At 42.8% G+C, this 16,677-nt stretch overlaps 1 protein-coding gene across 1 annotated transcript in view; it reads left to right on the top strand.

Moving 5' to 3' along the window:
- naa15a (N-alpha-acetyltransferase 15, NatA auxiliary subunit a) overlaps positions 1 to 16,677 on the top strand; it is a 31,813-nt gene that overhangs the window by 12,022 nt on the left and 3,114 nt on the right. The window contains exons 9-18 of the mRNA XM_074674371.1: positions 1,015 to 1,121; positions 2,745 to 2,817; positions 2,938 to 3,107; positions 5,809 to 5,961; positions 6,634 to 6,762; positions 7,205 to 7,418; positions 12,102 to 12,295; positions 12,400 to 12,508; positions 12,612 to 12,710; positions 16,482 to 16,625. Coding sequence (XP_074530472.1) covers positions 1,015 to 1,121; positions 2,745 to 2,817; positions 2,938 to 3,107; positions 5,809 to 5,961; positions 6,634 to 6,762; positions 7,205 to 7,418; positions 12,102 to 12,295; positions 12,400 to 12,508; positions 12,612 to 12,710; positions 16,482 to 16,625 — 1,392 coding nt within the window. The remainder of the gene's footprint in view (positions 1 to 1,014; positions 1,122 to 2,744; positions 2,818 to 2,937; positions 3,108 to 5,808; positions 5,962 to 6,633; positions 6,763 to 7,204; positions 7,419 to 12,101; positions 12,296 to 12,399; positions 12,509 to 12,611; positions 12,711 to 16,481; positions 16,626 to 16,677) is intronic.

Genomic DNA, 16,677 nt, shown 5'->3' with positions numbered 1-16,677 from the left:
GAAACACACAGAACAGACACAGAGCAGTCTGCAGCACTGAAACACAGAACAGACACAGGGCAGTCTGCAGCACTGAAACACAGAACAGACACAGAGCAGTCTGCAGCCTGAAACACAGAACAGACACAGGGCAGTCTGCAGCACTGAAACACAGAACAGACACAGAGCAGTCTGCAGCCTGAAACACAGAACAGACACAGAGCAGTCTGCAGCACTGAAACACAGAACAGTCACAGGGCAGTCTGCAGCACTGAAACACAGAACAGACACAGAGCAGTCTGCAGCACTGAAACACAGAACAGACACAGAGCAGTCTGCAGCACTGAAACACAGAACAGACACAGGGCAGTCTGCAGCACTGAAACACAGAACAGACACAGAGCAGTCTGCAGCCTGAAACACAGAACAGACACAGGGCAGTCTGCAGCACTGAAACACAGAACATACACAGAGCAGTCTGCAGCACTGAAACACAGAACAGACACAGGGCAGTCTGCAGCACTGAAACACACAGAACAGACACAGGGCAGTCTGCAGCACTGAAACACAAAGAACAGACACAGGGCAGTCTGCAGCACTGAAACACAGAACAGACACAGAGCAGTCTGCAGCACTGAAACACAGAACAGACACAGGGCAGTCTGCAGCACTGAAACACAGAACAGACACAGGGCAGTCTGCAGCACTGAAACACAGAACAGACACAGGGCAGTCTGCAGCACTGAAACACAGAACAGACACAGAGCAGTCTGCAGCCTGAAACACAGAACAGACACAGAGCAGTCTGCAGCCTGAAACACAGAACAGACACAGAGCAGTCTGCAGCACTGAAACACAGAACAGACACAGGGAATAAAGTCGGACTGCAGAAGCATTTTGTTTATTTGAGGCATTACAGGAAAACACACACACACACACACACACTGCCTACCATCAGTGAATCCGTTTTCTCACTATGTGCTCCTATCAGTTCAACCTCATTTTATTGTACTTTTACTGTGTTGTTTCGGTCAGGGGAGAAGTTTTGTGAATGTTTGGACAACTACCTGAGGATGAACTTCAGTAAGGGCTGCCCGCCTGTCTTCACCACCCTCAAATCCCTTTACACTGACAAAGAGAAGGTAATGCAGGCTTTCGTTTAAGTCTTGTGTTTTAATATCCGCCTCACAATGTCTGGTCTCTGCGGCACCATCATCAGAAAATCATACATAAGCTGAACAGACATCACAGATCAGAGTCCTCTCCATGTCAGAGCCACAGTCATTGTTCAGAGCAAAACAGCTTGGAGTCTCCACGGACTGTATGTGGGCGGAGTCTCTGGACGTCACCATCTTTGTCCCATGTGCAACACAAGAAGGAGGCTCCACTGTGGCACCGTTTGGTACTGCACTTTATCACGGCATTAAGCCTGACTGAAACAGTGGGCTGTGGGTCGCTCCATGGATATTAGGGATGGAAGGATTCACAAAAACCACCACACAGTTTTCGGTTCAGTTTGGTGTACAATGTTGTTGTTTTTTAACACCTCCGATTACCATATACATTAATAATCCACCTCTAACAGATTATTTTTAATCCATTATGTCAAGTATTGTCATGAAAAACTTGAAATGATGAGGCTGTTTGTCATTTCTAACATCATTAAAGCTGAGTGAAACATGGCTAGTTTCAACATGCCAGCTCCTCAGGAAGGAAAGTCACCATTGTCTATCCCAGAAGTCACTAAAAGTCACTAAATGATGCTGCTTTTTAATTTGAAGAATATTCCATTTGCATGTTATTGTCATGGACTCTGTAGGAGAGAGAAATAATGTGTGAGAAACAGAGAGCAGGTAAAACACAACATCATAAATATGTTAAGAACTACACATTTCTTCTGTCCATTCTTGTTTTTTTGTGTCTAAACATCAACCCTCCTCATTTATCTGGGCTGGGCACCGTAATGAGGCACACCTGCGTGATTCATGTGAAAGCAGTTGTCTGCTCTGGAGCAGCAGGAGGAGACTGCTGTGAGTGAGGAGGACAGTCTGTCTGCGTTTTGTTAGGGGAGGGACTCACACGCCGACCATTGAGGAGATCAAAACACACTTTAACCTCAGATTCTCCAAACTCCAGAAAAGTCGCAAGAATTGTCGTCTTTAAAAAAATGCCAGAGGGGTCTGAAAAGTCTTAGAATGTAGCAACAAAGTCTCTAAGTTAACAACACTCAGTCGTGTTTTATCCTCCATTTTCTTTCCGCCATCATCAGAGCTTACACTGAATCTAAAATGCTCCCAGACAGCAGAACAACATAGCGCCACAGGTACATCCTCTATCTCTGTCTTCCCTGCTCGTCATGTACACAACACACACTTTCCCACAAAGGTCCTGCTGTACTCCTTTACCTCGAACTGCATGTGTCTATGATCATGGCTACATACTCCCTTCAAACCGAGTAGTAAAATGAAGAAAAAAGGAAAACACAAACCAAATGAAGCACACGGGCCCTGATCCAAGTGAGGAAAACCAAACAGTCCAGATTTTTTTTCATAAACCTTTCCATCCCTAATGGAAAAATACACATGGTTTAAAGAACACAGAACCTGTGTGCGTTGGCAGCCCTGAAGAGACCTTTTAAAAATCTAAGATAAATTTAATCCTGGCCTGAATCTTAGGCTGTATTGAAGACGTCTTGAATCCAAATGTTTTCACAAGTCAATGCTGACATAAAATAACCATTAACCTATAGCTCTCTTTACCAACAGGTCAAAATCATTGAAGAGTTAGTAGTTGGCTTTGAAAAGAGTCTGAAAAGCTGTAGAATGTTCAGTGAAAATGGTGAGTAACTTCTGATCTCGCTTTCTTTGTCTCTGATCTTAGTTTGTTTGCTATAGTTTATTGTGTTTACACATTCAGACGTACAGATTTCTGCCGCTGACCGTTGTACTGTGTGCACAGATGACGGGAAGGAGGAGCCTCCCACCACCTTATTGTGGGTGCAGTATTTCCTGGCTCAGCACTTTGACTACATACAGCAGTCCAGCCTGGCGCTGGAGTACATCAATGCAGCCATCGACAGCACGCCTACGCTCATCGAGCTCTTTCTCATCAAGGCCAAAATTTACAAGGTTTGGTGTCATCTCTGCACATATCTCACCAACATGATGTTTGTGGGTTTGATGAAGTCTGTTTTTGTGGCCAATGGGTGGCTCTCATCAGCTGATCATTTACAGTCAATTAGGGGTGTAATGACTTTGGTTTACAGTATCCCCGAAAAGATTCGCATACTTAAGAAACACAGCAGCTTTTTCCTAAGGCATGTCTTTTCACTACTTCCTCAAAGTGATGATTCTGTCTGACTGACATAGCTGGCATCATCATCTTTAGAATAGGGAGTAATATTATGAATTATAAAATAATAATTTTATTATAGCATAATAAATAGCTCAGAATTGACCTGTGAAATTAATGTCCTATCCTAAAGAAAAATGATGCCATCCACATTAACTTTTCCACAAACAGGGCAAACTGGGAGGACAAATCAAACACACCCTTCCAACACTGTGTGTGATTATGAAGCAGCTCTTAGTGGATTAGTCTGAAAACTAACAGTGAAGTCATATCTCCCATGCAGCCCCACAGAATCAACTGAATACCTTGATGATGCAAACAACCAGCTGTTAAAAAACAGTAGGACAGTAAGGGGCTAATAGTTTAGCTTAAGTAGCCACAGCTTACGCCATCACCAGCTGATGAGGAGGAGGATGATTGACAGCGTTTTCTCAAACTCTGATACAGAGACATCATGTAGAAGCAGGGCAAACATGCATCTTTAATGTTCAGTTATTTTTCATACTGCAGACAGACAACCTCTCAGGCACACACTCACACATATGGACAATTTAGAGTCACTAATTAACCTGACAAGCATGTTTTTGAACTGTGGGAGGAAGCCGGAGAACCCACGCATGCACTCCACACAGAAAGCTGAGAATCCAAACGGTGACCTTCTTGCTGTGAGGCTGCAGCACTAACCGTTGTGCGGACAGTAGCCTCTGCCTCTGATGCACACAGACAAGAGAGCGTGTGTGGAGAAGTGCTAATCCAGACTGATGCATGTTGGTAGATCTGCACTTCATATTACCTTACGCCAACTCACTCACAGAGCTATTGTATAAATATATACACTCACTGGCCACTTTAGTAGGCACACTGCTCATTAATGCACATTTCTAATCAGCCAATCACATGGCAGCAAATCAATGCATTTAGGCATGTAGACATGGACAAGATGATCTGCTGCAGTTCAAAGTGAGCATCAGAATGGAGAAGAAAGGTGATTTAAGGGACTTTGAACGTGGCATGGTTAATGGTGCCAGACTGGCTGGTCTGAGTATTTCAGAGGGTTTACAGAGAATGGTCCCAAACAGAGAAAATATCCAGTGAGCAGCAGTTCTGTGGGACAAAATGCCTTGTTGATGCCAGAGGTCAGAGGAGAATGGACAGACTGGTTGGAGCTGATAGAAAGGCAACAGTAACTCAAATAACCACTGGTTACAACCGAGGTCTGCAGAAGAGCATCTCTGAACACACAACACGTCCAACCTTGAGGCAGATGGCCACACCGGGTGACCCTCCTGTCAGCTAAGAACAGGAAACTGAGGCTACAGTTCACACAGCAACACCAAAACTGGACAATAGAGGATTGGAAAAACGTTGCCTGGTCTGATGAGTCTGGATTTCTGCTCCACATTCAGATGGTAGGGTCAGAATTTGGCCTCAACAACATGAAAGCATGGATCCATCCTGCCTTGTATCAACGGTTCAGGCTGCTGCTGCTGGTGTAATGGTGTGGGGGAGATTTTCTTGGCTCACTTTGGGCCCCTTAGTACCAACTGAGCATGGTTTAAAGTCCACAGCCTACCTGAGTATTGTTGCTGATCATGTCCATCCCTTTATGAGCACAGTGTACCCATCTTCTGATGGCTACTTCCAGCAGGATAACGCTCCATGTCATAAAGCTGGAATCATCTCAGACTGCTTTCTTCAACATGACAATGAGTTCCCTGTACTCAAATGTCCTCCACAGTCCCCAGATCTCAATCCAATAGAGCAGCTTTGGGATGTGGTGGAACGGGAGATTCTTATCATGGATGTTCAGACGACAAATCTGCAGCTACTGTGTGAAGCTGTCAATATGGAGCAAACTCTCTGAGGAATGTTTCCAGTACCTTGTTGAATCTATGCCACCAAGGATTAAGGCAGTTCTGAAGACAAAAGGGGGTCCAACCTGGTACTAGCAAGGTGGACCTAACAAAGTGGCCGGTGAGCGTATGTCCACATTATCAGCGCCAGACTTGCTGGAACTGAACATTTTGTGCAGAGTACCTGCAGTTCCAAACTGAAATTTGATTATTTAATATTTTTTTACTTGATTTTATTTATTTGAATTTTATTTAGTTTTTTTAGTTTGTGAAATTTCATACTACAAAATGTTGTTACACCCCTGTGGTTAATGGACAGGGAAACCCCTTCATATGCACTCAGGAATGCCATGCACCACTGTTTCCTAACACAGACACCAGCTGCTTGGCTGCAGCCTGGGCTCAAGGATTAATGACAGAGACACAGCACATTAGGCTCATATTGATTTCATTTTTCCCTGACAGTCAGCCTATCATGTTGTGAGCTATGTTTAGTAAAAAAAAACTCAAACTGTATGTGGCTTCCTTTTACCATGAAACAAGCTTTTTTAATGTTCCCTTACTTTGTCTTGTAAGAACCTATTATTTGATTATCAACATTTCTTTTCTTCTGTCCTTCCCTCAGCATGCAGGCAACATAAAGGAAGCAGCGCGGTGGATGGACGAGGCTCAGGCCCTGGACACCGCTGATCGCTTCATTAATTCAAAGTGTGCGAAGTACATGCTTAAAGCTGGCCTAATCAAAGAAGCAGAAGAGATGTGCTCCAAGTTTACAAGGGTGAGAGATAGAGGCCTCCTTAACATGGGTTATGTTTGTGTGTAACGTAGAACATGGACCGAGGGACACCAAAAATGAGCACCATTAGCGCGTTTCTTTTTCCAGGTAGTTGGTTGTTTTTATACTGAGAAAAGGGAGCAGCTGGCTCAGACAGAGGCAATGTGCCGTCAGTTGTCATTTTCTATGCGCATGCAGCATGAGGAACGAGGCTGAGCACTTTCAGTGTCTGACTCAGAGTCACTTTCTGGCTCTGATGGCTCAAACAGGTAGGGCTGGATCTGTCCGATGAGGATACTAGTGCTAGCTTCCATTGTCACTGTAACTGTCACCGTCACAGTTACACGGAGGCGGCTCTCTCCCGCGTGTGGGCGTGGTTTCAGCGCTGCTAACTGACACGCCCCCAGCGTCTCACAGCAGAGAGAAGTGCTTGTTTTTCCATGATTTTGAGACCTAACTTTATATGCTTAACCATTTTTTTATTCTTTTAAATTTGCCTCTGGTCAATGACACATGTTTCTTTGCTGTGAAAAAGTAATAACACAATTTCATTTCTGCTTTACACGGACTTTAAGGAAGGTGCTTGGGTGCATTTGAGTTCCTGTTGCTACCATCTGATGAGGGAGTCTGTGAGTGTGTGTTATAGTGTGTTAAAGTGTGTTTCTGTGTCTCTAGGAGGGGACGTCTGCAGTGGAGAACCTGAATGAGATGCAGTGTATGTGGTTTCAGACAGAGTGTGCCTTGGCCTACAAAGACATGAGCAAGTTTGGAGAAGCTCTGAAGAAGTGCCACGAGATTGAGAGGGTGAGCTTCTTCTTTGCTAATCTCACAATCTAAAGACACATCTCAGTGAATGAGAACACGGTGGAAGAGTAGTCTGATTTGAAAAGTGAAACTCTTGTGATATACATTCATTCCACACTGTGTGAAACATTTATCATGAGAAACTGCTGCCAAGCCCATTGAAAGGTTCAGGAACACTTTTGCAGGTTTTTGGCCTGTTTTTGGATAGTTTGACCCATGTGTCATCTGCTCACATAGAGGAGGCTGGCTTTATACATCAGCCAATAGGGGGAGCTCTGAGTGTTTTTGGGGAATGCCTTCATGTCTTCACGCTTTGAATTGGATTGAACAGTCAGTCAAACTTTAGAACTGTATGTGTACTGTACAGTTTGTGTGTGTCTTAGCTGAGCAGACAGCTGCAGATCTTCACGCTGGCTCTTCTCATCCTTCTTCTCTCTATTAGCATTTTGTGGAGATCACAGATGACCAGTTTGACTTCCACACGTACTGCATGCGGAAAATGACGCTGCGCTCATACGTGGACCTGCTGAAGCTGGAGGATGTTCTGCGGCAGCATCCATTCTATTGTAAAGCAGCTCAAACAGCCATCCAGATCTACCTGACAGTGCACGACAAACCTCTGACAGACAACAGCAAGGAGAGCCAGGAAGACACGGGTCAGTCTGTGTCTGTGTGTGTCCATTTCTCTGTTCGTTGATTCTGTGTTTGTGCGTGATTACAGAAAGTAAATGTTGAGGTTTTTGCTTCTTTAGTGTTAGCTTCTTGCTCTCCTACATATTACAGCATATTTTCCAAACCAGCTCACAGATTAAATGCAGAGAATTTAGGCATGTCAGGAAAATTCTTCCTGTGCCCTGACTCACAGGCGGCAGCAGAAATCTTCACAGAGAGCAGAGTAGTCTGTTCAATGAACTTTTGCTTGCAAGGAGTGAGCAGTTTACAACAAAGGCAACTTCCTCTAACTGAAGATCAGGATCCTCAGTGTACATCTTTATAGCCACTTGGTGTCCACCCATATGCAAATACATTTCACACTACAACAGGCATATTCAGTTATATCATGTGTAATAAAAAGAGTCTTTGTCACTCTCAAGAGTAAATACAAGGAGGTGTGAAGGTCATCTCCTCAGGCTGCTCATCATCCGGGGGAAAACTCTCCTCAGGGTATAAGTCGAAGCGTTCACACAAAGTTCACATAGATTTACGCACAGCTGTTCATGTATGACAACAAGACGGAGGGGGGACACTTCCGCCAAGCAAAGATTAACCTCCTGAACGCAATCAGTGAACCTGTAAATTCTCTTGTTAGTACGGTGCTATTCAGTGAACATAATATCTTTCTGTGCTCATAATATGTAACGGATGACTGTGTGCTCCTCATGAACTAAACATGTGATGATCAAAACATAGAACTGTTAGTCATAGTAATCAACATAATGATATATTCATACAATTTTCCAACAAGGCTGTACTAGATGTGAATGTTTTGTTGGCATTCTCAGGGCTGTGAAAATATTAGAAACCCATTTGATTTAAAATAAACCCTGTTGGACCAAAAGTTCCATACTTTACTGCAAATGCTGTCATTCTCAGCCACTCAAAGAATTAGTAGCAGCAGTAGACTCTTGTTGACAGACAGACTGAAGACTGAATTCTCTCAAAAGCTTTCATTCCTTTCAGTTAGTTTTAGGATAATTCCTCACTTCCAGTTTTCATTAAAAGTAAAATAATATTTCAGATAAATTCATTCCAGGGCTGCACAGTGGCATAACGGTTAGCGCTGCAGCCTCACAGCAAGAAGGTCACCGGTTCAAATCCCAGCTTGGCCGGTGGGCCTTTCTGTGTGCCTGCTTCCTCCCACAGTCCAAAAACATGCTCATCAGGTTAATTGGTCAATCTAAATTGTCCCTAGGTGTGAGTGTGAGTGAATGGTTGTCTGTCTCTTTGTGTCAGCCCTGTGATTGGTTGGCGACCAGTCCAGGGTGTACCCTGCCTCTCACCCAATGGTAGCTGGGATAGGCTTCAGTCACCCACGACCCTGAACATGATAAGCGGTTCAGAAATTGAATGAATGAATGAATGAATGAAATTAATTCCAACAATGAATTTTTAAAAGAAGAAAGATGAGCAGAGCTAACGATCAAAGCTAGGGCTGCAGCTATCGAATATTTTGGTATGGATTCATCGAGTAATCAAATTAAACACATTTTTGTTCAGTTAAAGAGCAGTTACTTTTCAAATGAAACTTTGTTTCAAGCAAGTGTAAAATCAAGTGACTTTGGGTAATAAATTTCAAGTTTCATGTGATCTGACTAGATATGAGACATTTCAACTAGGAATAAGACATTCTTGAAAGATTTATAATCTTTGCAGTGTTCAGACTAAAAGGATGATCCCTGCTGTATTGGAGCACATATGGCTCCATTACTACTTGATATTTGTACCCTTCATTGACCCGTGATCTAAACTTGACAACTGCCCACTTAGCTAGGGCTGCAGCGATTAGTCCACATAATCGAGTACGTCGACGATACAAATGTATTGAAGCAAATTTTAATAGTCAATGCTTCGTATTATTGTTTTTATTGTGGTTGTCACATTGTGAAATCAAATACCCAGTGGTAATACTGATTTGTAACTTCAGGTCACAGCATGAGGTGCTGTGTTATTGGATACGTTTATGGGAAAAGATCACCATGTTCATACGTGAGGAATATTGATGAGACAAAATCTCCACTCCCAGAGAGCGCTGTGCGCTGACGGAGGCTCTGCATCTCCGGCTTGGACAGCCTCACAGCTCCTGGAGTTTAGCGTCTGATAACGTGATTTAGAGAGTCTCCTTCACTCTCTGTTACAGACAGTTTCTCAGGATCTGAGTCACAAACTAGTGTCAACACTCCCCTAACTTTACAAAAGAGAGGACATTTATCTGATGGAGCTCTCACTCTCAAGCTCACACTGCACCGGTAACACTCAGCAGGGAGGAGGAGGAGGGGCGGAGTGGACATGAGTGAAATAGTGCATGTAGAGAAACCAAACTAAACGCATTGTCATGGAGAGCTGGGAGAGAGTCAGGCAGGATCATACAGAGAGCAACGCCCCAATAAACAAATAAACATTAGAAAACAAGCTCAAAGTCACTAATAAGCGGTCTGTCCAACACTGCGTACAACTTCATTTCCCTGTTACCTGCTTCATTCATTTTCAGATTTATTTAATTTTTTTGTATAGTAGGCGACTGATATTTTTTTATGTCATCATGAATGAAATGAAGACAAACAAACATGACACAGGGCTGACCAATCAGAGGTGAGAACCTAACTCTGGGTAAATGCAGTGAAAATGAAACACACAGGATGAATTATAAAGGTCTGAACATTTAAAGGCCAAATTAGTTTGAAACACAAAATACCTGTGATTAATCGACTTATTGAAAAAATAATCAATAGATTACTCCACTGTAAAAATAATTGTTAGTTGCAGCCCTATTGGACTGTAAGAGTAAACAGACTGGCCTTTTTTATTTTTCATAATTTTATTCTATATTTTGCATTTTGCTGTGCATAATAGTGTTGTTTAATTAACTCTGTTATGAGAGAGACTGTTTTGGCATTTATGTGAGATACATTATGGTTTTAGAATAATTGAAGAACAGAAAAATAATCGTTAGACTAATCCAATTAATCGTTAGATTAGTCGACTGATCAATAAAATAATTGCCCGATGAATTGTTTAAAAAAAAATTGTTTACCCCCAGCCCTACTGGCGACTCTCAGCTTTCTGTCTTTTCCTCCTGATGACACAATTGTCTCGGCTCGGATATCAGTGTGTCTGGCTGATATCTTCGCATGGATGAAGGAACGCCACCTTCAGCTATATCTGTCCAAAACTGGGCTCATTGTCCTTCCTGCTTGTCCCTCGGGGTGAGAGCGCAGGAGAGTGAGCGTTGCATCTTCATGGAGAAAGTGTTGGGAGATGTTTCTGGTGGTGGTGTGACTGTGCCTGCCTGTGGAACTTCGCTGTGCGCTAAAGATCACGTGCTCTTTCACGCGTGGTGAAGTTCTGCGAGGAGAGATGTGAACCCAATGATGTACAAACGACATCCCGTCATGTAAATGAGATAAATAACACAAGGCTATTTATTCTGTTAGATTAAAAATGAGGTATTGACCTGATATATGAGAGAGGGAACTCTAAATCACTTCTGCTGTGATCTGGCGCTTTATGGAAAATAAAATGAACTTGACTTTCAGGGGGGACGGGCGCCTTCGTTGGGGAGGCAGGCCACCCCCCCCCCATATAATGGTAGTGGAAACACTGCACACTGTTAATGTGTTTTAAACTACAAATGAACTTTGTCTGGTTGACTCTTTTTTTTAAGATGTTAAAATATCCATCCTCCTCCACCATTCATTCATACACAGTCTCCTGTGCGGTTACCCTGGCCATCCAAGCTGTGCCATACTCTACCTGCCTGCACAATGAGACGCAGAGAACACTGCTACAACTTCACTGACTTTTAGGCTCATATTGAGTTGTTTTGGTGCGACACAGCCCTCTGACACCCCCGCTATTGTTTAAAATACCTGAGAAGCGATGTCTGCCTTTGTGTGCGTGTATGAACAGGGCTCAAGACTGTGACCAAAATGGTCGCATATGCAACCTTTTTTTAGCGTGTGCAAGTAAAAATTTCACACGGTTGGGCTTGTGCAAGTGCATATTTCTTGTTAATTCCTTCCTCAAACTTTACGACACACGTTTCACTATTTTAGAGTCAGCCTTCTCACTATAAGATTCACACTACTCTAATCTCTCCTGATTGAAGAGGATGCTGCGTTAGAGCAGAGCTACGTTAGTTTGACTCATAACATGTCATGTCAACGCCAAAAAAGAAAGAAAGAAAACAGCTAAGGCTCTGATAAACTCCACATCAACAAGTGCAGCACAGTTACCTGTCCCTGTCTCTGACGTCTCCTGCAGCGTCTCTGGATCACACCAACTAAGAGAGAGGGGTGGCTGGTTTTTGAGTTTTGGATATAAAAATAGATTTTACCCAGATTTGGGCATGCATCAGACTCTTGTTGTGAGCAGAAATGAGTGAAAATTAAGCAGGACAGTGCCCTGCTCCGTCACCCCATTTATTTAAAAAAAACCCTTATCAAAATTTGGCCACTCCGCTCCCGCTTGTTCACGCACCCCTCCGCTCAGTTGCTCCGCTGACCATGCAGTCACTTTGATGCCAACAACCAAAATAACAGTGTTGCAGCATTTGTCCACCAGGAAAAACCTGAACCCTTTTTTTTCCCTGTCTCATACGCGTGGCTTTTTGCTCTCTATAGAAAACTTGACAGACAAAGAACTGAAGAAACTACGCAACAAACAGAGGCGAGCCCAGAAGAAGGCAGCGCTAGAGGAAGAGAAGAAGAACGCTGAAAAGGAGAAGCAGCTGAAGAACCAGAAAAGGAAGAAAGAGGATGATGACGAGGAGGTAGGAGGACCAAAGGAGGAGCTTATACCAGAGAAACTAGCCAAGGTGGGTCATTATTACCTGTCCTGTTGTGGTAACCTGTTCAGAATAACATAAACAGTCACACTCACAGAGTGAACTATCACAAAAAATAACTGAGGTTCTCCCAGCCGGACAACCCTCTGGAGGAGGCTGTGAAGTTCCTGATCCCCCTGAAGAATTTGGTGAGAAACAAGATTGAGACCCACCTCCTGGCCTTTGAGATCTACTTCAGGAAAGGTCGGTCTGAAACTGCCAAGGGGGTTAAAGCACATTTCTCACACACTTAACAAAACCACACTTTTCAAATATCTTATTTGTGTTTTACTCCTCTCCTCTTCAGAGAAGTACCTGCTGATGCTGCAGTCCATCAAGAGGGCTGTGGCCATCGAGCCGGACCACCCATGGCTACATCAGTGTTTGGTTCGCTTCTTCAAAGGAGGTGAGTGTTACTCACAGCATGAGCGGCAGACCCTCAAGACTCCAGAAGAGCTTTAAATTGTTTCTGATATTTACTGAAATCCTTTACTCAAAACGACTCAACCAGAGAGAGAAGAGCTCCATCCCAACGAGAGAACAAAACCCAGAGAGCAGCATATTTCTTCATGAAGTACATAGGAAGAAAGACACTCTGATTAACAATAAATGAATGAAAAAAATAATGCAGCTTGATAACTCTCTGAGATAGGGGTGGGCAACATGACCTCAATTTTAGATCACAGTATTTTTCTTTTACATTTGGATAACAGTATTATATCACGGATTCCACGAAATAAGGGAAGTCTTTTCAAAACATGATTCTGACTCAGTTCTGTTGGAACTGTGTTGTAAGTGTATACATCCTATCAGGCAGATTCAAAATAATACTGTGTTAGAAAAAGGCTTTGGCCCACAATGTGCTTTTGGAAAAGTAGCTTATCCCATTTCAAGCTTAAAGTGTACTGTACTGGTTTGCAAACTGGGTCTGCAGGGCTCCTGGTAACACCGTCACTCCTAATAGACACTTTGGGGGGTTGAATTATTTAATTGTAGTTTTCTGAAACTGCATCTGAAATACTAAAGCTATTGCAATATGAGACTACAAAACTACAAGTTCCATGAGCACTGCCTGCACACAGTGCACAAGCTCTATGGTTTATCAACACACATATAAAGTCATCAGCACCAGCAGAGGTACCCCCTGTCACTCTGTGTGGTTTGTTTTTACTTTAAACTTCATCCTGATCACTTTGTGGAGATTGTCATGATGATCAGTGCGGTTCTCGCGCTGTGAATTCAATCATGGGCATTATACATCAGCTGATTGTTAATCCCTCTGGCGCTCATACAGGAGACACCTTTCTGCTCTCTTTGGGACAGAAGTTGTGGCTTGGCTGTTTTTCCTCTCATTCTTTAAAAAGCAGCAGGAGTTCTCCTCCAGCTTTGACAAATCTGAAAGTCTGTCAGCTCCATACAACTGTCACTGTGTCCCTCTGTGGAGGGGCATGTCCAGACTTTCAGACTAGGGGGCTAAGAGCTTGGTCACACTGGTCATCCAAACCGTACCGTGCCTAAGCACGATTGCCCCCCCGCAGCGCTGTTCTCCAGCTGTAGAGTACGGCCAGCGGTCACACTGCCCCAATATGAACCAGACTTTAGCAGGTATCACAGATGCGCACGGTCCGCCTTTGTCATCGTGAAGCATCTGTTTACATGAAGCGTGATCTCATCAGAGTCAGCACAATGAGACACAGAGAGCACTGCTACAACTTTAGAGAATTTTAGACTTAGAGTAAGTCGTTTTTGCCCGACACAGCCCTCCAACTTTGTTTAAAATGATTGTCGAGAGATGCGCTCGCAGTGATCATATGTCATGGATCACACGCGCCGTCCACTTGCTTGTGCTCGTGCATGAAGTAAACCGTGCTGAAGCCCACCTCTCCAAAGCATACCCAAGCACAGAAGGGAATTGTGCTTGAGCACAGCACAGTTGCGGTCACACTGGCCATTCCAAATGTGCTGTAGGGCTGAAACGTGCTTAGGCAAGGCACGATTGGCCAGTGTGACGGCGTCCTCAGTGAGGGCAGTAGCATAGGTAGGGGTGTCCAGGGTGCACACAGTACATATGATTACCTTTTCTCCTCTTTAACTTACTTTCACAGCTACAAATAAATATGATTGTATAGAAATTATATACAACAATGATTTTAGTGTAAATGTATTAAACATAAATGTGCATCAGCCAATCTAATAAATGTAAAACAGTTTTTAAACCCAGATAAAATAAGTAAATCTTTTAATTACAACAAAAACAGACCAGGACTAGAACAGGCACTTTCTTTTTGAAATGTTTTATTTTTCTTCATGGGTTGGACTTAAAATGTTTGATTTCAGCTCAGTGAAGCACTTTAAACACTTGATACATTTTCTTTTTCTTTATGATTGTGCTTCAAATAAAGACGAAAATTCCTATACATTTTATTCACGTTTTAAAATTATTAACATATGAAACGTCATGGAAAGCAATAAAAAGGTGACCTGATTGCATTTAAGGTGGTGCAATTAAGAATTTGGGTGCATCTAAATTTTGTGCTGGTGCACCTAAAAAAAAAAAAAATGGGGCACTGAGCAACCAATGCAAAAAGTTAGTCTGGAGCCCTGGTCTGAGGAATTAAAAGACTATATACAGACAAAAAATGCATTTTTGCATTTTATTGAAAAAGGTTCAGCAATTAACTAGTAACATTTGGATGCCAATAGATTTGTTAAATTAACATTACTAGCTTGTCGTTCCTTTGAGTTTTTCTAAATGTATGTTCTGTATGTTTTCTGAAGCCTGTATGGTTGTCTCATGAAGCACTCAAGATTTTTTATTCCTCCAAACACCACTGCTGTACTACAGACGACTGTGGCATTAGACATAACATTTTGCTGACAAGATTTTTCCGCCGCTACTGTGTTTTTTCAGACAACAAACAGACGAACACAGAGATACTGACAGATGGTGGTGGTGATTTGATTGAAGAACAGAGGGCAAGAGTTTTGACTCTGAGCCTGAACAAAAAAAAAAGACTTTAGAGACAGCTTTAGCAATCTGAGGTAGGATTCCCAAACCATTTGATGCTGTTTTTAGATATTTATCATCATCACTCACAAGGAGTAAACGCAAGAATCTGTCAAAGGCATTTTGTAGCTACATGTTAATTGGACAAAAAGAAGGGTAAAAACAAATTTACAGCAAACTAGCAGCACCTGTTTCCCCTTTCCCATCAACAGAAACACCTGCTGACATGACAGTAGCCACTTCATCAGATGCAACGTCCACAAATAAGAGCAGGCTGGCTATTTATCCCTAAACTCCATCAAAGCTCGGCAAAACTCATATTATTCATTGGCACATATTTCATTGACACTGAGAATAGTTAGACCGTAAAAATCCTTCATTTAGCTGCACCATTGTTGAAGCTGCAGGGTTCAAAGCGTGTGAAAAATGCTGCGCCTTACGCCTTATAGTCCACAAACTACTGTATTCAGTTTGCTTCAAAATGTTTATTTTGATGCCACTACTTTTGTTTAAAAAAAAAAAAAAGGTGGTATCATGTTTTAGGTTTTGAGGTTTGACCATAGACAGTTACCAATAATGATGAGGAGCCTGTGTCCAAAACAGGGCAGCCATGAGCTGCTTAGCTTTCTGCAGCTGGTAAATGTTTCCTTCATCTAGTAAACCTCGTCACTGACTCAGTGCTACTGGCCTCAATGGGCCTTGAAGAATGGCTGTGGCAAAGATGTGACCTCTCACTGGGTGGAGAGAAAAAGATCTCCCTCACAGCCTAACCACTACTTGGACTGAATTATGTGAAACAATGCTTTACCGTGGCAACTACGCTATTACAAAATTCATTTCATGGTGATCAATTATACTGGTGACGGTAACAAAACTGGTATACCGCCCACCCCTACTCTGAGATCATTTTTGATAGGTTGTAGAGTAATCCACAGCAGCTGGATAAAAACACGTCATGAGTAAAATGTGCTTTTTTATTGTTAGTGACCAGGACTAGAACATCTCACATTATTTATGTGAGAGAGAACGTCTGAACAATTAATAAGTGTACAGCTCTCTTTGATCTGTACTACTCTCATTTTTGTTAAATGTACATGCCTCAGACTAAGTGTGTGTGTGTGTGTGTGTGTGTGTGTGTGTGTGTGTGTGTGTGTGTGTGTGTGCATACAGTGACTGAGAGCACAGACTTGCCAGAAGCAGTGAGGACTGTTTTAAAATGGGAGATCTCCAGACTGTTTGGGGAGAGTAACCCTGAGCGCTTTAACAAGAACTACCTGAGTCAACACTCCAACTCCATCCCACACCGACTGGCAGGTAAGAGACACACACACACACACACACACACACACACACACACACACACACA

This window comes from Halichoeres trimaculatus, unplaced genomic scaffold, assembly GCF_033239565.1.
Source record: "Halichoeres trimaculatus isolate MK-OKI-2021-1 unplaced genomic scaffold, fHalTri1.1 fHalTri1_scaffold_7, whole genome shotgun sequence".
In the NCBI taxonomy this organism is placed as follows: Eukaryota; Metazoa; Chordata; class Actinopteri; order Labriformes; family Labridae; genus Halichoeres; species Halichoeres trimaculatus.
The sequence above is the reverse complement of the archived record's forward strand: the minus strand, read 5'-3'. Positions and strand labels throughout refer to the sequence as shown.